Raw genomic sequence first — 19,737 nt, 5'->3', positions numbered from 1 at the left:
AAAAGAAAAGAAAAGAAAAGAAAAGGAAAGGAAAGAAAAGAAAAGAAGAGAAAAGAAGAGAAGAGAAAAGAAACTGGGAAGTTTAACAGACTCAGGACAGAAAGGACAAGAGTTGTCCGAACCATCCTCCGGGTCTTTAATCTGAGTTTTTTAGTTATAGCAATTTGCAGCAACAGCAGCATCATCATCATCATTAACAACAACAACAACAAAAGAGTGAGTCAAAGATTGTATGAAAGTTTCTTTTAATGATTAAAAATCTGAAACATTGAGAAACCTTGGGAAATTCCTCTTAGTCACCCTTCCTTGGCTCTTTTCTTCCTTCCTTCATCTCTCTCTTCTTCTTGTCTAAAAGTGATGCTCACTCGTGTTGAGCTGCTGGTTAGTGTAATGTTAGGGTTCAGCTTTGTTGAAAGTATAAGACTACCCCAGTCAGCACTCAGTTACAGATTTTGTTAAACATTATAATAAACTTCATATAATCTCTTAGTTTATATTTTAAATTTTAAAAATAACTCCCCCTAATCTTTTGCTTGTGTTTTAGTATGAAATTTTGGCCATGTTAAGTGGGCAAATGGTGGATTCAGGTACCAGTATGGCCGGGATAACCAAAGTCCTTCTGGATGTGCCAGTGAGACCCAATTTGGGGCTGAGGATGGGATGTGGTGGAAGAGTGCTTACTCAGCATGCATCCCGAGAACCAGCATTCCATCCTGAGAACCAAGGTAGAAAAATCCCCAAATCTAATTTAGTTGTAGGTCTCAATCTCCTACTTTGTTGGAGAATAAAACATCAGCTAGTGAAAGCTGACTGAGGCTAGAATACTGAATCTCCTGGTGGCTGGCAGGACATCCCGGCATCTGAGACTCCATCTCTAGGATGTCACCCAGTTCTTTAAAGTGTGGGGACAAAGTGAGATCTCCTGGCAGAATGTCTGACTTTGCAGATTCTCCATGTCCTTCCTAATTATACTTTCTTCTTTCAGGTCAGACATCCCTCACCTGGAATGTGGCAGCCAGAGATAGCCATTGCCTCTCCCTTTGCTCTAGAGTCAGGTCCCTTTCTCCCACAAGGAGTGGTCTGAGAATATGCCCAGACACATCAAGAGACTGCAGACACCCGGACTAGAGCATTTTAGATCAGCCTTAAGAATAGAAAGAATGCCCACACCTAGTTTCCTCAGAGCTTGAGAAGATTCTAATTCAGCAGACTTTTGTGCCTTGAAAGAAAAAGGCGGGAGCTCCACGGGATGCGTCTACAAGGGAGACGCTATCCTGGTGGACACTGTTGTGAGAGTGGCATCCTCAGTGAGTCACTTTGGGAAAGACTGGCCCAGCACACACATCTGAACTGTCCCTTGAGAATCAGGTTACATCAAAGGACTCCGCAGGAAGAAAGTTGAACAGGAAGGTGCCCCTGGTCCCCAAGAATGAAAGACATCCCTCCAGTTCCCCACCTGAAGCATGAGACACAAAAGTATTTAATGAAGCATTTCAAAGGAGCTCATCTTCCACCGTGAACGTCCGGAGACCTCTGTTGGGTGAATTTCAGTGCCTGTGACACCCAGACTATTCACAAAGACTAAGACATGCCAGGGGATGAGTGCTCAAAAGAGCCCTTAAAAAATTCCAAGAGGCAAACTCTTAGGACCTACTTCAAGGGTCAAGGGGAAATCGTCATCAAGGTTCCCAGTTCCTACCAACTGTCCCAGTCGAGGGCAAAAAGGTTCCCTGCCAAGACAACTCCTTCCTCCCTTAGCTAGAAGTTAAATACAGCAAGCCCTAAACCTCGACAGAAGGTAAACATAACACCCAAGAGACGCGAATATGGCTTCCTTTTGTTTTTGTGTTTGTTTTGTTTTCTTTTTGGCTTGTTTTCTTTTCTCCACCATCCAGTCTGTGTTCTAGGAAGTTAATGGGGAAGATGGGCTGACCAGTTAATTGCATCTGTATCTCAGCTCCCGATCTGCTGTCCTATGAAGACTTCCATCTGATTAAGGAATACACAGCATGGACCACGTAGATCAGAGTGACCACGTAGGCAAACACCTGGAACCAGAGGGAAAGTCATTAGTGTGAGGTCACGGGTATGTGCGTGTGCGTGTGCGTGTGTGTGCGTGTGTGTGTGTACATGGGGCTCCGAGGGCTGTCAATAACACATGGCACTAAGAGGACAGATTCAGGGTGTGTGTGGACCACCCAGATTCCCAGGTAGTCTAACCTTACTGTCTTACTGCCATGGTTCTGGTTTGCAAACTACCTTCCATATCACACTAGTGTCCTCTGACCTGACTGGGGACATCAAAGTCCCCTCCAATAGAAGCATCACAACTGGGTGTCAGGGACTATGGAAAACTTTCCTTTGTACACCAGTAAGACCATGACCATTATTTCTCAGCTGTGGTCCTAGAAGCTAGGCTATGATATTATGAATGTCAGGGCTTATTGCTTCTGGTTAAGTTCCCTGTCCTGTCTGCACATGATTTGTGTGTATGTGTGTGTGTGTGTGTGTGTGTGTGTGAGTGAGTGTTTTGTATAGAGGCCAGAGGAGGGCATTCACATGTTTTCCTTTATAAGATTATTGCTTTTTGCCTTTGAGGCAGGGTCTGTCTGTTAACCTGGAGCTTACCGTTTACATCCCACTGACAGCTATTGAGTGCTAGTGGTTCCCCTGTCTCTGCCCACTGACTGCTAGGGTTTTACAGCCTTTGAAGGATGTCCAGCTTGTTATGGGATCTGAACTCCGGTCCTCATGCTTATACAATAAGCTCTCTTAACCACGGAGACATCTTTCTGTCGCTCAGGCTCTTCCTCTTAATCCTAGATTCTTCGTTTCCCAGGCACAGGTGAGGTAACCAGGCTTCCCGGGAAGCAGAGAGAAGGCAGAGAACAGGGGACACCTCGCTTCTACAAACAGGAAGTGGTGCACAGAGAAGCTGCTGAGGCGGTGCAGCCGCTCACCTGTGACTTGCTGTGCTCACCTGGGCCCTGTGTGCCTCTCCATCACCCTACTCCGGGTGCCTGACCTTCCTAAAGGCTTCCTACTCCCAAATCCAACATTTGCACCTGGCTTTGTGACCTTCCTTGGGCAAGGGGTCAAGAGTTTCCAGCTCAGGCACAATGTTCAGGGTGGCCACGCTTCGGTAAGTCTTGGAAATGCTCATAAAAGCACCCACAGTGCTCAAGCATGGGCGAATGCCCCACCCCCACTGGCCAGAGGCGATGTGTAACCTGAGTTAGTTAGTGACAAATTTCTGAGAACTGAGAAACTCCTAACTACCCAAGTCACCTGTGTCCCTCAGGTGGGACTTCCAGGCCCAAGGAGAACCCTTGGCAGAAGCCCCTCAGGAAGTGAAGATTTAATTTGCAAATGAGATTAAGGTATCCCCCCCCCCCACCACCACCATGGATATTTAGAGTCCAGGACATGTTGAGACATTTTGACCTTTTGAAATCCTTTCCTGTGAACTTCTGCCATGATTGCCCACCACAGAGAAAAATCACCTTTTGTCAACTTCTGACAACCCCAGAGGGTTCCACTCACTGCCACCAAAGATCAGGGTGAAAAAGCTGGGCTTCAGAAACATCCCAATTAGGACCATAGAGGGGAACATGAGGCAGGCTGGCTGGTGTAGAGGAGGCTCCAAGCCCAGGTCAATTCTCCATGGACCAATCCAGAGGAGACTGAATGGAGGAAGTAGCTCTATTTTGAACCTGGCTCAAACGTCACTTTATTGGTTCTAGCCCAGTGCACCTAACAACTGAGAACCTCTGGGTTTTGACTCTAGCACACCTGACTTTGGCTGGGCATGTGCATGTCTATCCAAGCCCAAAAAGAGAACATAAGGACAGAATCGGCTCTGGAGTGGATGAGTAGGTGCTATGAAAGGTCTACAATGGAGGACTATAGTATATATATATGTGTGTGTGTGTGTGTATGTATATATATGTGTGTATATATATGTGTGTGTATATAAGTGTGTATATATATATATAGTATACTGTATACAGCAATGTAATAAATAATCTCCATCCAACCACATGGATGACTTACAAACATAAGGGAGGGGGGGCACAGGCATAAAAGAGTAAACCTTGCATAATTCCACTTCAAGTGACAGACAAAACTGAATTGAGTCTCTCTCTCTTTCTCTCTCTCTCTCTCTCTGTGTGTGTGTGTGTGTAGTAGTAGTAGTAGTAGTAGTAGTAGTAGTAGTAGTAGTAGTAGTAGTAGTGGTAGTTCTGGGGATTGAATCCAAGGCCTTGAACATTCCAGACAAATGCTCTACCACTGACATACTCCTCAAGGCCTATACCCTAGTTCTTTTAAAAAAAAAATAGTTTATTGAAAGTAAAGGTGAAATATCTGTGTTTCTATAGGTGTGTGTGTGTGTGTGTGAGTGCAGTGTCCATGGAAGCCAGAAGAGGCTGCTGGATCCCCTGGACCTGGGGTTACGGGCAGCTGTGACCCACCGGATGCCTGTGCTGGAAGTGGAGCTCTGTGAGAGCAATACTCTTTCTCAACTGCTGAGCCCCGTGTTCTCCAGCCCCGTGAATCTTACAGCTTAATTCCAGGAGGATTCATCTTCTGAAAAATCATCAATACACCTGCTTGAACCTGTGCACTTGACTGTGTTGTAGGATTCTTTTTGATAAAAACTTGAGATGTAATAGAGCCAGATAGTGTTCAACCTGTTCAGTGGGTGGGGATTTTAATTCAATCTACCTAGATTGTCCCATCATATCCAATCTACATCACACTGTTGTTCTGAAGACTTTTAGGGGAATTGTTGTCAAATGCTTGGATTTCTGTGAACTCAGAAGGCTTCTGGGTTAGGAAAGAGGGAGGTCTGAGGTGCTCCTCCAAGGGCAGATGAAACTATCTTTATAGATGGTGGCAGAGAGGAGGAGGTCACCAGCCTCAGGGAGGAAGGCACAAGCTAGATGCTGCCTGGCTGTGCTGCTCTTTGGAAATTCCATGTTGGAAAGTGTTCCATGACATAGGGCAACTGAAGAGGGTAGTGACAAGATCCTCAAGGTGGCCAGGCTCATGCAAGTTGCTTAAGGGGACATGCAGCTTCTCTAGGGTGGCATAGTGTCCCATAAGGATGATGCTTGGAGAGAATTTCTCCCCAGACTTTGCCTCTAGATCCAGCAAGAAGTATGTTTCCTAACATCCATCTCTGTGGACTGCACCCAACCTCTGCTCCACACTCTGGGCAAATGACACAAGTGCAGGCATCTTGGGATCTTTCAGCTCTTTCTCCTTTGAGGTTGGCATGATGCACAGCTCAATTTCTAGAAACTGGAGAAGCACCATTTCTAACATTTGTTCCTTGTTTTTGATGTGCCACCCACAATTATAAATAAGTTTTATAGTAATGATTCTGAGTTAAGTACATCAATACATTGCTCTAAGGGTACTGACCTCTCAGAAAAACACCTTTCTGAAATAACAGCCTCTTACTCCTTGTCATTTGGATCTAGTCCATTAGAAAGAAAACCCATCCTGTCCCCAGTGTCCCTTGTCTTGACTGGATGTCTCTGTGGACAATATTCAAGGAGGGTATGAGACCCAAGTGCCCAAACTCACTGCTTGAAACTGATACCAAAAGTCTGCATCAGTGGTCCAGACCCTGGCTTTGACACTTGCCTATCCTGGAAACAAATCCAGGCTGCCTCTCCATTTGTGACATGAGTGTAACAATTCCACTGCTCTTTCAGAAAGAACACTTGTTGGGTCCTTAGTGGCCATCACTCCTCAGATGTCCTACCATGCACAGCCAGTCTAGCCCTGAACCTTGGACCACGCATCCCTGAGAAGACATTCAGGGAAGTTATGGCTCATCTCTTCCCTTTAGAGCGGCTTCGTTGCTTCACAAATGAGGGGAAGGTTTGACTTCACTGGGCTGGGTGACCTTCCACTTGGAGCCTCTGCAGCAGGCAGTGAGAGCCACTTGCTCTGTGAAGCGGATGCGCGGGCTGCAGGGAACTTACCACTGCGGCGATGTTTTCATGGTAATGCTTGTAGGTAAAGCCATCAAACATTGAGATGGTGGCCAGGGCTTCCAGAACTGAGGCACTGAGGTAAAATAGGGCAGCCACACAGTGGTAGGCTGCATCCTGTGGGTGAAAAGGGTTGTGTCAGAGATGAAAAGGAAGAGATACCCCAACCCAGACATGGAAACAAAGCCCTGGAATTACCTGCTCCCATCTTTGTCCCTGGCCTTTGAATCATACCTATAACCCCTAAGTCTACCAGCTTAACGGAGGTTTGATGGCTGTCGGCTGAGTTTCCTTTCCCTGGGCAGATCCCACAGTGAGCCCTTTAGTGGACGAGGATGCTGTTTTCTCTGAGGTATTACAGAGGGAGAGTTGTTCTTTCTTATTAACTTGACAGGATTAGAAACGTCTCTCAGAGACACCTCCGGGTGTGTCTTTGAGGTTGTTTCTACAGAGGCTTAACTGAGGACCGATGACTCACCCCGAATGTGAACGGCCTGGGGTCCCAGAGTGAACAAGGAAGAGAAAGCTAGCTGAACACAAACATTCATCCTTCTGCTTTCTGATTACTGACTGATGAGATTAGTGCCTCACCTCTTCTGCAGCTAGCCCTTCCCCACCATAACTATACCCACCAACCATAAGCCGCACGAACCCATCTGTAAACTGCTCTTTAGTCAGGAATTTTTCCATAGCAACAAGAAACATAACAAATAATGGATTACGGGAAGAAATAAAAACTGGTTCTGGATCCCAAGATCAACTGCTCATGCTTACAGTCCTGACTTGGATGCAGGCTTTTTGTCCAGGGACAGAGAAGCCCAGGCCATTTCATCCAGGGACAGAGAAGCCCGAGCCATTTCTGTTGCTTCCACTTTGTCGTGTTGGTCTTATTTATTTACTTTGGCTCTCGGTATATTTCAAAGCAAAAGGGAACTGCGTCGACAATGTTCTGTGTGGTTGTAATTTGGAAGTGATTTCAAAAGTGCAAATAGAAAGGCCACCGAGAAGTATCAGCCTAGCCAAGTGACCTGACCCTCCTTAGTTAATATAAGCAAGTCCCCCTTGTATTTTTTGAGGCCTGTCTCCAGGGCCTCAAAGCAGAACTTACTACAAAAGAAAGAACACAGGCCATTTTGGCGCCCAAGTCTTCTGGAGAGCGTGCTTAGACGGTTGTCACCACCAAAGCCAGGCAGAAGACATGGTCTGGTCACTAGGGAGTCATTAGCTTAGGTCTAGCCTTCAGGACTCTGCTCCCCAAGACAATAGCCCTCCTGGATGGTGGGAGCACCTGAGAGCTGTCAGGTGTATGTGGGTTGGGGTACTGGTTCTGCTCGAAAAGGCTATAGCAGATAAGAAAGCCGAGCACCCATGAGATTCTGCAGTTAGTACACCAATCCTGCCTCTCTGCTCTGACCTCCTTAATTCGGGAAGCCCTTACTGCTATGAAGAAACTGAACTAAGGCCAGGCCAACTCCGCTTTGGATTGTGCTGAAAAATGTTTCCAGGGAAGCCACAATTCAGGCTTGGGAAAGTAGTCTTCTAGTGATGGGGTTCCAGCACTGCCCCCCTCCCCATATACAAATTCCCTGGGCCAGCACTCACCAGTGTGATCCAGGAAGTCTCACCGCCATGAGTACCAATTATGTACAAGATCATCAGGGTAGTGGTGGCCACAAAGCAGAACACAGACACAAACATCACCCAGCCCTGGGCCAGGGGCAAGGGTACCAGGGAGGAGGCAATCAGGATCCACACCAGGCCTCCAAAGACCTGCAGGGAGGAGACAGGGGGGGGTGGATATTGGAACAGGGCAAAGCCCAGGTCACCAAGGGGCTCAAACCCCAGCTCTGAGCCATAGCAGGAGCTCAGGGACTCTGGGGTTGCAGATACACAGAAAGCAGATACACAAAGAGGGTGGGCAGGAGCCTCAGCCAAACATCTCTTTTATCCTCCAAAGCCACAGGCTAGAACTCCAGGCTCACCCTCTGCCATTGCCTTTGTCTTACTTTGTCTCATTTCATAAGTATGATCTTCACTTGTTTTATCTGATAAACATTGTATCACACCTGGACATTGTATTAAAAGCCTCATAAACATTCACTCCGGCAACTCCAGCAACAGTGTTATGGGCGAGGGATGGACAGGTTTGTCAAATGGTATAAGGGAGGCATGTGAGACCACTGCAAGAACTTACAATATTTAGTATTAGCATTCGGATGCCTACCCTTTCTTCTGAGTGTCTGTTCTTCTCAGTTGCCCTGTTATTAAAATATTCCTTATATTATAAAGTTGTAAGCAGCCAGCTGGGGGTGACAATACATGCCAGTGCTAGAGAGGTAGAGGTAGGAGGAGGGCAAGTTCAGGGTTAAACAGTGAGTTCTAGGCCAGCCTAAGCTACATAGTGAGATCCTGTATCAAAATATCAAGGGCTGACCATGTTGATGGTGGTAGAAGTCAATTGCCTAGCCACTGAAAGACCCTGGGTTCAAGCCCCAGCAACAGAAAAACATTGTAGCAATTAGATTTTTTTTTAAGGTTATTGATGGGTAAACTTACTCGCTACACTATCTTGTTAGCATTTTTTCCCCTCAGACTCAGAGTCTTAGATGCTCAAGTGTAGGAAGTTCTCTGACTGTTGGTGTTGAAATTTTAGTGGAGGGGGTCACAGGTTGGTCTTGTGTTTGAGAGGAGCACACCTCAGGGATAGCCAAAAGAGATTCCCCAGGGCTGAAGAGTTCCCATTCTCAGAGGGAAACAAAAGAGCCCCCAGAAGGCAGCGGGATGGCCCAGCCACACGAGCCCCCTCGGGATGGTCTCCACTTCTCTCTGACCCTCTTCTGCTCAAGCCTCGTCTCTGTGTCCCATGCAGATAAGGCCCTGGCTGGGTCCTGTGGAGATGGCTCTGCAGAAGAAAGTCTGGAGAGCCGTGTGACCGAGCAGGCCACATCCTCCTGACCATCTGGGGCCAAGGGAAGGCAGAACTGCCAGCCTTGTGTTGAGGGTAGAATGGGACCTGCTTTTAGGATGCACTGGAGTACGGTATGGAGGAAAGTGATGGCCAGTCAAGTCTGTCCATCTGGTCCTTTAGTGTGGGATATTTCTCTCTTATGTGCCCTTGGTCTGGTCACATTATCCAGGGCCAACTTAAGTCAAGCTATTTATCTGCATGCATCAAGGGAATCCTTATGTCTCTGAAGCCCTTGGTCTCACAACATAAGAACATCTGGCAAGAGGTAAAAGAGGTAAAAGGCGCTTTCTCTGATGAAGTGAAGTCTGCCTTGGTCACAGAAGCTGTTTCCCTGGGCAGGGGATGCCAGAAGAATCCATCCACCCCATTTCCCAGCCAGCCATCTTCCATATAAGCATCCTCACAACCATGCTGGTTGAATGGCTGGACTAAACTAGAGTGACTTGTGAACAAAACCATCACAGGAGCAGCTTAGGTGGCCCATATGTGTGAGAACATTACTCTGAAGAAGCTATATGGCATTCTGTGGGCCCGAAGGGCTTATGGGTAACTGATAAGCTTGACCTTGAAAGACACTGAGTGCCACCGAAGAAGTCTCGTTCAGTCCAATCCACTCTCCCAACCCTTGCCAAAGGGCTGAGTGGATCAAGACATTCAGAACTCTCTCAGAGCACAGCCAGCGAAGGTGGACTGGGTGATGACTGTGTTTTCTGTTTACTGTGGCTATATCATTGCTTTTAGGACAAAGTGTAAAATGTGTATGTTAAGCTAGTGCGCATGGGCCCCTGCAAATGTCACACTTCGAAACGGCTTTCAGCTCCTGGTCTGCAGAAGTATGGCTTGTATTTTATGTCTCTTATCTCGCCCCTTTCAACTCTGTTCTCCGCTATGAGAACACACACAGGAATTGTGAGCGGAAGTCAAGGGTGGGGCAGCAAACAAGCCAGAGTGAAATAGCACAGGGTTTGCCACAGTCTTCCTAGATGCCAGCATGGAAAAGGTTCTGAATTTCTGGCCGATGCCTGGCTGATTCAGGCTGCTTGAGTCAGTGCTTTCTTAACTCGGCTGGAGACTACGCTGGCTTCCTCTCCACCACCAACCCCCTTTCACACACACACACACACATACACACACACACACGCACCCACACACGCACACAGAGAGACAGAGAGAGACACACAGAGAGAGACAGAGAGGAGAAAGAGATTCCTAGAGTCCAGTCAGAACCCTTGTACACAATTGTCCAGAGAACAAAGCCTATCTTGTACTTAGGTCCAGCCTCCAGCCCCTGACAGTCCTCAGGACCTGCCTCTGAGTGTGCCACATAGCAAACTGGCACTTTTAAAAATTAGGTGTCCCCTCCACCCGTTAACCAGTATAAACAGCAACAGGTTTCACAGTGAGGTACAGTTCTCTCTGTCTGCCTTCCTTCCTTTCTGTTCAGTTTTTGAGACAGGGTCTCTCACTCTAGCCCAGGCTAGCCTGGAACCATGTAACTTCAGTTGGTCTCTAACTCATGTCAATCATCCTGTCTCCACCCACACCCTGGAAGGTGGGATTCCGGACCTGAGCTATCATGCCCTACTCTCTTTATAACATTGTTAGTGAGATGCAACTCACATATGGTACAACTCGTGTGCTGATGATGTACACTTCAATGGCGTTAAATAGATTCGTACCTACAAACTAACCATCACCATAGTCACCTTTTGATAACTTCCATAAACTCAAAACTCAACAATCAGTAGCCACTTCTCATTATATTTAGCATAATGACTCCAAAGTGAATACTTCTCTTCCAGGGGGATCCCTGGGAAACAACTGTATCATCACCATCCCCACCAGTCCTGTGTGAAGTGTCAGAAAGCCACAGAGCCACTGGCTCCTAGGATGAGTTGGCTGTGGTGATGGTGTGCACCTGGGAATGTATCAGACATCACAAGGATTTACCTAACACCTAGGGACATTCTTCCATCGTTTCCTGTATGCATTACACCTCAGACTGGGACTGATAACTGAAGATATCATTGCCAGCTCTGACTTTTGCCCTCCTGTCTGACAACAGGTCTTCCCTATGCCCGCTACTACCTGGCTTAATAGGTGGGGAGCAGAGAGGGAACGCAGGATGGAGCAGACATGGGTGGGGGTGGGGAGGAATCTGTGCAGGTATCTATGTATCGTCGGAGGGAACATGGGGTAAGTGGCTGTAGTGGCTATTCTTGGTTGTCAACTTGACTATATTTGGAATGAACTACAATCCAGAATTGGAAGGCTCACCAGTGACCCTTATCTGGAGGCTTGGAGATCCTTATCTGGATCTTGGTATGGAGATCTTGAGACATAGTGGCTATGGATTCCAGAAGATTAAATCTCTGAGTTTAAGGAGATTTAATCTGGGCTACACCTTTCATCTGGGATTAAAGGTGTGGTGGAACACACCTTTAATCTGGGCTACACCTTCTGCTGGAGACAATATAAGGACACTGGAAGAAGGGAGTCTAGCTCTTGCTCCTTCGCCTGCTTGCCGTGTGAGACTGAGTAACTGCTAGATCCTTGAACTTCCATTCACAGCTGCGACTGAACCATTGTTGGGAATTGGGCTGCCGACTGTAAGTCATCAATAAATTCTTTTACTATATAGAGACTATCCATAAGTTCTGTGACTCTAGAGAACCCTGACTAATACAGAATTTGGTACCAGGAGTGGTTCTAGAGTAACAGAAGTACAAGGATGAATCTTTTAAAATACTGGAATTGGCTTGTTGAGCCACCAGCACTTTCAACTACTGAAACCTCTCCAGATTCTCTCCCTCCTGGGAGCTCAGAGAATTTTGAAGACCCATGGTTGAAACTATATTTCAAACTTAAAGAAGCTAATGCCCTTGATTTTCTTAATGAATTAGGTGATTCAGTGCACAAAGCTTTCTACAAGATGGGGAAAAAATCAGAAAATGATTTTACTGGCTGGCTGCTCTTAGTTTCTGGGGAAAAAATGATGAATGAAAGGAAGGAGTTGTGTGATAAAATCGAAAGGCTTCAGACACAAGTAAACGATCTAAAAGTTGCTAAGTGTGTCCTTGAAGAGAATCTTCTCTCTTGCAGCAATAGAGCTCAAGTTGCAGAAAATCAAACTGAAACCCTCATTATAAGGTTGGCTGAACTACAGCGAAAATTTAAGTCTCAGCCTCAGAATGTGTCGACAGTTAAAGTAAGGGCACTAATTGGCAAAGAATGGGATCCTATAACTTGGGACGGGGATGTGTGGGAAGACCATGTTGAAGCTGAGAATTTTGAATCTTCAGATTCTCAAGGGTTTGCCCCACCTGAGGAAGTAGTACCCTCAGCCCCACCCCTTGAAATAATGCCTTCCCCACATGAGGAAATTAATTTTGCAGAGTCTGATAAACCAGCAATGACTTTCACTACTGATGTTTCTCAAGGCCCACCAATAGTTTCTTCTAGACCTGTAACCAGACTCAAAGCAAAACAGGCTCCTAGAGGGGAGGTAGAAAGTGTAGTCCATGAGGAAATTCGCTACACTACTAAGGAGCTTAATGAGTTTGCTAATTCATTCAAACAGCAACCTGGTGAATATGTGTGGGAATGGATTTTAAGGGTGTGGGATAAGGGTGGAAGGAACATAAAACTAGAGCAGGCTGAGTTTATTGACATGGGCCCTCTGAGTAGAGATTCTAGGTTTAATACGGAAGCTCGCATGGTTAAAAAAGGTGTCAAAAGTTTGTTTGAATGGTTGGCTGAGGTGTTTATCAAAAGATGGCCTACTGGAAATGACTTGGAGATGCCTGATATTCCATGGCTTAGTGTTGATGAAGGGATTTTAAGACTTAGGGAAATTGCATTGCTAGAGTGGATATATTGTGTAAAGCCTAATTGTCCACAATGGGAAGGTCCAGAAGATATGCCCTTCACCAGCTCTATAAGACGCAAATTGGTGAGAGGGGCACCAGCACATTTGAAGGGTTTTGTTCTTTCCCTTTTCCTTGTGCCAGATCTTAGCATTGGAGATGCTTCTGCTCAATTAGATGAATTAAATTCACTGGGTTTAGTTGGATTCCGAGGTAACAAGGGCCAGGTGGCAGCATTGAATCGCCGGAGACAAGGTGATCCTAGTTATTATAATGGACAGCGTAGGCAAAAGAATGTTTATAATGACAGACCCAGTAACGGTCAGCACAGGAAAGGTGAAATTTATAATGGCATGACTCGCTTGGACCTTTGGTACTGGCTAGTCAATCATGGTGTTTCCAGGAATGAAATACATAAGAAGCCTACTGCATATTTGTTTGATTTGTATAAGCAAAAAAATTCTCAAACAAATGAAAGAAAGGCTACATTAGATCGTGGTAAACAGCAATCTCGGCCAGTGAATCAATTTCCAGACTTGAGCCAGTTTGCAGATCCGGAACCCCTTGAATGAAGGGGTGGCCAGGTTCCCCTGAGGAAGGATCCTGATAAGACACCCAAAGGTTTTGCTGTTACCCTTTCTCCAGTTCTTCCCCAGAGGGACCTACGGCCTTTTACAAGGGTAACTGTACACTGGGGAAAAGGAAATAATCAGACTTTTCGGGGTCTGCTGGATACTGGTTCTGAGTTGACACTGATCCCAGGAGATCCCAAGAAACATTGTGGCCCTCCAGTTAAAGTAGGGGCCTATGGAGGGCAGGTGATTAATGGAGTTTTGACTGATGTCCGACTCACAGTAGGTCCAGTAGGTCCCCGGACACATCCTGTGGTGATTTCCCCAGTTCCAGAATGTATAATTGGGATAGATATACTCAGAAACTGGCAGAATTCTCATATTGGTTCCCTGAACTGTAGAGTGAGGGCTATTATGGTTGGAAAGGCAAAATGGAAGCCTTTAGAGTTGCCTCTGCCAAAGAAAATAGTGAATCAAAAACAGTATCGTATTCCTGGAGGCATTGCAGAAATTACTGCCACTATCAAGGACTTGAAAGATGCAGGGGTGGTGGTTCCCACCACATCTCCATTTAACTCTCCTATCTGGCCAGTGCAGAAAACAGATGGATCATGGAGAATGACAGTTGATTATCGAAAACTAAATCAGGTAGTAACTCCAATTGCAGCTGCTGTACCAGATGTAGTTTCGTTACTTGAGCAAATTAACACATCTCCTGGCACCTGGTATGCGGCTATTGATCTGGCAAATGCCTTCTTCTCAGTACCTGTCCATAAGGACCACCAGAAGCAATTTGCTTTCAGTTGGCAAGGCCAACAGTATACCTTCACAGTTTTGCCTCAAGGATATATTAACTCTCCTGCCCTGTGTCATAATTTAGTTAGAAGGGATCTTGATCGTTTGGATATTCCACAAAATATCACATTGGTGCACTATATTGATGACATTATGCTGATTGGACCAAGTGAGCGGGAAGTAGCAACCACTTTGAACTCATTGGTAACACATATGCGTATCAGAGGATGGGAAATAAATCCAACCAAAATTCAAGGACCATCTACCTCAGTGAAATTCTTAGGAGTCCAGTGGTGTGGGGCATGCAGAGATATTCCTTCTAAGGTGAAAGATAAGTTATTGCACCTGGCCCCTCCTACAACCAAGAAAGAAGCACAACGTTTAGTGGGTCTATTTGGATTCTGGAGACAACACATCCCTCACTTGGGTGTGTTACTTAGGCCTATTTACCAAGTGACTCGGAAAGCTGCTAGCTTTGTGTGGGGCTTGGAACAGGAGAAGGCCCTTCAACAGGTCCAGGCTGCTGTGCAGGCTGCTCTACCACTTGGACCATATGACCCAGGAGACCCGATGGTACTTGAGGTGTCTGTGGCTGATAGAGATGCTGTTTGGAGCCTCTGGCAGGCCCCTGTAGGTGAATCACAGAAAAGACCTTTGGGATTTTGGAGCAAAGCTCTACCATCATCTGCAGACAACTATTCTCCCTTTGAAAAACAGCTCTTGGCCTGCTATTGGGCCTTAGTGGAAACTGAACGTTTGACAATAGGACACCAAGTTACTATGCGACCTGAATTACCCATTATGAGCTGGGTACTATCAGACCCTGCAAGTCATAAAGTGGGACGCGCACAGCAGCAGTCAATTATCAAATGGAAGTGGTATATACGTGATCGGGCCAGAGCAGGTCCTGAAGGCACAAGCAAGTTACATGAAGAAGTTGCTCAAATGCCTATGGTTTCTACTCCTGTTACAATGCCATCTGCTGCCAAGCATGTGCCTATAGCCTCATGGGGTGTTCCCTATGATCAACTGACCGAAGAGGAAAAGACTAGGGCCTGGTTTACTGATGGCTCTGCACGTTATGCAGGCACCACCCAGAAGTGGACAGCTGCAGCATTACAACCCCTTTCTGGGACAACTCTGAAAGACACAGGTGAAGGGAAATCTTCACAGTGGGCAGAACTTCGGGCAGTACACATGGTATTACAGTTTGTTTGCAAGAAGAAATGGCCAGATGTACGATTATTCACTGACTCATGGGCTGTAGCCAATGGATTGGCTGGATGGTCAGGGACTTGGAAAGATCACAATTGGAAAATTGGTGAAAAAGACATCTGGGGAAGAAGTATGTGGATAGATCTCTCCAAATGGGCAAAGGATGTGAAGATATTTGTGTCCCATGTAAATGCTCACCAAAAGGTGACTTCAGCCGAGGAGGAGTTCAATAATCAAGTGGATAAGATGACCCGTTCTGTGGACAGTCAGCCCCTCTCCCCAGCCATCCCTGTCATTGCTCAATGGGCACATGAACAAAGTGGCCATGGTGGTCGAGATGGAGGTTATGCTTGGGCTCAGCAACACGGGCTTCCACTCACCAAGGCTGACCTGGCTACAGCTGCTGCTGATTGCCAGATCTGCCAACAGCAGAAACCAACACTGAGCCCCAGATATGGCACCATTCCTCGAGGTGACCAGCCAGCAACCTGGTGGCAGGTTGACTACATTGGACCACTTCCTTCATGGAAAGGACAGCGTTTTGTTCTTACTGGAGTAGATACTTATTCTGGTTATGGATTTGCCTTTCCTGCACGTAATGCCTCTGCTAAAACCACCATTCATGGACTGACAGAATGCCTTATCTATCGTCATGGTATTCCACACAGTATTGCTTCTGACCAAGGAACTCATTTCACAGCCAGAGAAGTACGACAGTGGGCCCACGATCATGGAATTCACTGGTCTTACCACATTCCCCATCATCCTGAAGCAGCTGGCCTGATAGAAAGATGGAATGGCCTTTTGAAGACGCAGTTACAGCGCCAATTAGGTGGTAACAGCTTGGAAGGCTGGGGTAGAGTTCTTCAGAAGGCAGTATATGCTTTGAATCAGCGCTCCATATATGGTACAGTTTCACCCATAGCCAGGATTCATGGGTCCAGGAATCAAGGGGTGGAAAAGGGAATAGTTCCACTTACTATCACTCCTAGTGACCCTCTAGGAAAATTTTTGCTTCCTGTCCCCATAACTCTAGGTTCTGCTGGCCTAGAAGTTTTGGCTCCAGAGAGGGGAGTGCTCCTACCAGGAGCTACAACAAACATTCCATTGAACTGGAAGCTCAGACTTCCCCCTGGTCATTTTGGGCTTCTAATGCCCTTAAACCAACAGGCTAAAAAAGGAATAACCGTGTTAGGAGGAGTGATAGATCCAGATTACCATGGGGAAATTGGATTACCTCTTCACAATGGAGGTAAGCAAGATTATGTCTGGAGTGTAGGAGATCCCTTAGGGCGTCTCCTAGTACTACCATGTCCTGTGATTAAAGTCAATGGGAAACTACAACAGCCTAATCCAAGCAGGATGATAAAGGACGCAGACCCATCAGGAATGAAGGTATGGGTCAATCCTCCAGGAAAAGAGCCAAGACCTGCTGAGGTGCTGGCCGAAGGTGAAGGAAATACAGAATGGGTAGTAGAGGAAGGTAGTTATAAATACCAATTAAGGCCACGTAACCAGTTGCAGAAACGAGGATTATAAAGTAATATGAATGCCCCATTGTAAATTTACAAATGCGTTTGCGATTGTACGAGGGATAGTTATATCATGTTAGGCGTATTCACAACCTTGTTATTGTTTCATGTGAACATGAGATATTATTTGTGTCAAGTTGACAAGGGGTGGATTGTAGTGGCTATTCTTGGTTGTCAACTTGACTATATTTGGAATGAACTACAATCCAGAATTGGAAGGCTCACCAGTGACCCTTATCTGGAGGCTTGGAGATCCTTATCTGGATCTTGGTATGGAGATCTTGAGACATAGTGGCTATGGATTCCAGAAGATTAAATCTCTGAGTTTAAGGAGATTTAATCTGGGCTACACCTTTCATCTGGGATTAAAGGTGTGGTGGAACACACCTTTAATCTGGGCTACACCTTCTGCTGGAGACAATATAAGGACACTGGAAGAAGGGAGTCTAGCTCTTGCTCCTTCGCCTGCTTGCCGTGTGAGACTGAGTAACTGCTAGATCCTTGAACTTCCATTCACAGCTGCGACTGAACCATTGTTGGGAATTGGGCTGCCGACTGTAAGTCATCAATAAATTCTTTTACTATATAGAGACTATCCATAAGTTCTGTGACTCTAGAGAACCCTGACTAATACAGTGGCTAAGAAGCCTCACAGCCCCACTCAGAAGGCAGGAGGATGAGGGGAACAGAGCTGGGGAGAGAGTGTTATTCCCAGATGGCATTTAGAAAAACATGGCTTCACCGGGGACTTTCCCCATTTGGGGAGCGGCCCTTTGCTCCTGTCAGTTCCAGCACAGAAGCTCCCTGTTGACAGCTGCAGCAGCTGTGGGGAAGGAAGGCTTCCACATCTGCGGATTTAACCAAATGCAGATTGTAAAAGTGTTTGGAAAAGCTAGGCATGGTGGTGGATACCTGAAACCCCAGGAAGCTGTGCAACACTTATGAATTAGAGGCTGAACTACAGACTTGAGACCCTGTTTCAAAAATTACAATGAAATATTTTGGGGGAAAAAAACCCTGCATCTAAACTGGATGTAGTTTAGACTACTTTTTTTTTTTCTGACCTAAATGACGGCTAATAGCTGGCCCTGAGTGGATGAAGTGGCTGGCTTGGAACATGGGGCCTTAGAGGAAGAGGTGGATTTAGCTGGTTAAGGTGGACATGGGGCCAAGGCATGCTTCTCCAGTAGGAGGATAGAGACTGTACCCTGAAGAGGATGCTGGAGCAGGTTTCAGGGCTCCAGAGGGTAAGGCATGATGTAAGAGCAGCAGGTAGCAAAAGCTGGGTTAGAGGAAGGGTGAGCCATGGAGAGCCGATATTTAGCATGAATCACGGAGGCCAAAGCCTGTTTGCACCCCACTCCACCTTCAGGTTGTCCAGAGGGCAAACAGAGAGAGCACCCACGCCCGAGAGATAAGGCACTTCTGGGCAGTGAGCTGTCCTTTCAGGCCTGGCTTCAGGACCCCACTGGCCAAATATTTGTCAAGTGCATGGGGATAGGTGAGGGTTCAAAACCATTTCCTTCTGTAATGAGAACTCTAGGTGTCGTTCAGCTCCCAGGCTCCAAACACACAGACATAGTTGTGAAAAAGCAAACATTCTACAACCAAGTGGGGATGGGACCCTGGGTCTGTTCATCTTAAAGCATGGCTTCCCCGCCCCCACTTCTATTCCATCCTACCAAAGACAGCAGAGTAGCTGCCAAAAGTGACCTCAAAGCTCTCCAAGTTGCTGTTCTGGGAGCTACATGGATTGACTAGGTCCTCTGGGCCCCAGTGCTCCAAGCTAGAAAGTAGGGGTAGAACCTGGATTGATGCTCTAGGGTCCTAATCCCTGACTAGGCATCAAATTATCTAGAACACCTTTAAAAACCAAACAACAACATTCAGGCCCAGGCCCAGGGTCAGAATAAACTGGAAAGAGGCAGACTGTGGGACAAGAAACAGAGGACCCAGGCTCCTTGCCAAAGGCTGGGAGCATGTTTTCATAACATGGGGCTCCAGGTGATATTCTGCATGTTCCTGACAAAGCAAAAAGACAGCAGATGCTGTCTCCACTCCTGCAGGGTTTCCAGCAGAGCCGAAGAGAACTCCACTGTTGGTCCTGTCCGGCCATGTGATGCAAAAATATCACGAGAAACTGTTTTTCTGTCTTCAAGCTTCCATCCCTGCCTTGCTTTGTGCATGAGTTCAGCTTGCTGCTGGTTGTCCTCTAACACCAAGACACAGCCTCACTGACTGAGTGGCGGGCTGTGCCTGGGGCAGGAATGATTGATGGGCTGGAAACTGCCTGGCGTGGGGTTCCGGGAAGAGCTGTCGGGATATTTCAAATGCAATAAAAATGTTTCCAAAGGTTTAAAAATGGTTCTTATCCATAACTTACTCGATTGAATGATCTTTGTGAAAAAATAGTTTCCTCGGGTCATAGGTAGTTCCTGGGGGAGCTTTCATAGGAGCCCCAGGAAGATTCCCACTGTTTTATCTTTCTTTATTACTATTTATGTGTGACTGCACATTTGACAGTCAGAGGGAAACTTTTGAGAGTTGGTTCTCTTCTTCCACCATGGGTTCTGAAGGTTGAACCGAAGTGGTTAGGCTTAAATGGTAAGCACGCTAGCCTTTGGGCCAACTCTCTGGCCTCCTGCTCAGTCTTATGAGTAACCTATGGGAAGCAGACCAGAGTGGGCAAGGGTACAGACTAGACTTTAGGCTAGAGTTCCGAGCTTGAATCATAGATAGCTTTGCCATACTGTCTGAGCCACCCAGTCCCCCTGGGTAAGTTAC

General features: G+C 46.5%; 1 protein-coding gene across 1 annotated transcript in view; it reads right to left on the bottom strand.

The window, feature by feature from the left end:
* Window positions 1-228: 228 nt before the first annotated feature.
* Mal (mal, T cell differentiation protein (MAL blood group)) overlaps window positions 229-19,737 on the bottom strand; it is a 29,768-nt gene continuing 10,259 nt past the window's right edge. The window contains exons 2-4 of the mRNA XM_021156103.2: window positions 7,608-7,775; window positions 5,997-6,122; window positions 229-2,048 (exon numbers count right to left, since the gene is read on the bottom strand). Of these exons, the coding sequence (XP_021011762.1) occupies window positions 1,974-2,048; window positions 5,997-6,122; window positions 7,608-7,775 (369 nt within the window). The 3' untranslated portion in view covers window positions 229-1,973. The remainder of the gene's footprint in view (window positions 2,049-5,996; window positions 6,123-7,607; window positions 7,776-19,737) is intronic.

This window comes from Mus caroli, unplaced genomic scaffold (assembly GCF_978045245.1).
Source record: "Mus caroli unplaced genomic scaffold, Mus_caroli_1 scaffold_2, whole genome shotgun sequence".
NCBI lineage: Eukaryota > Metazoa > Chordata > Mammalia > Rodentia > Muridae > Mus > Mus caroli.
This window is presented reverse-complemented; position numbering and strand designations above follow the sequence as displayed.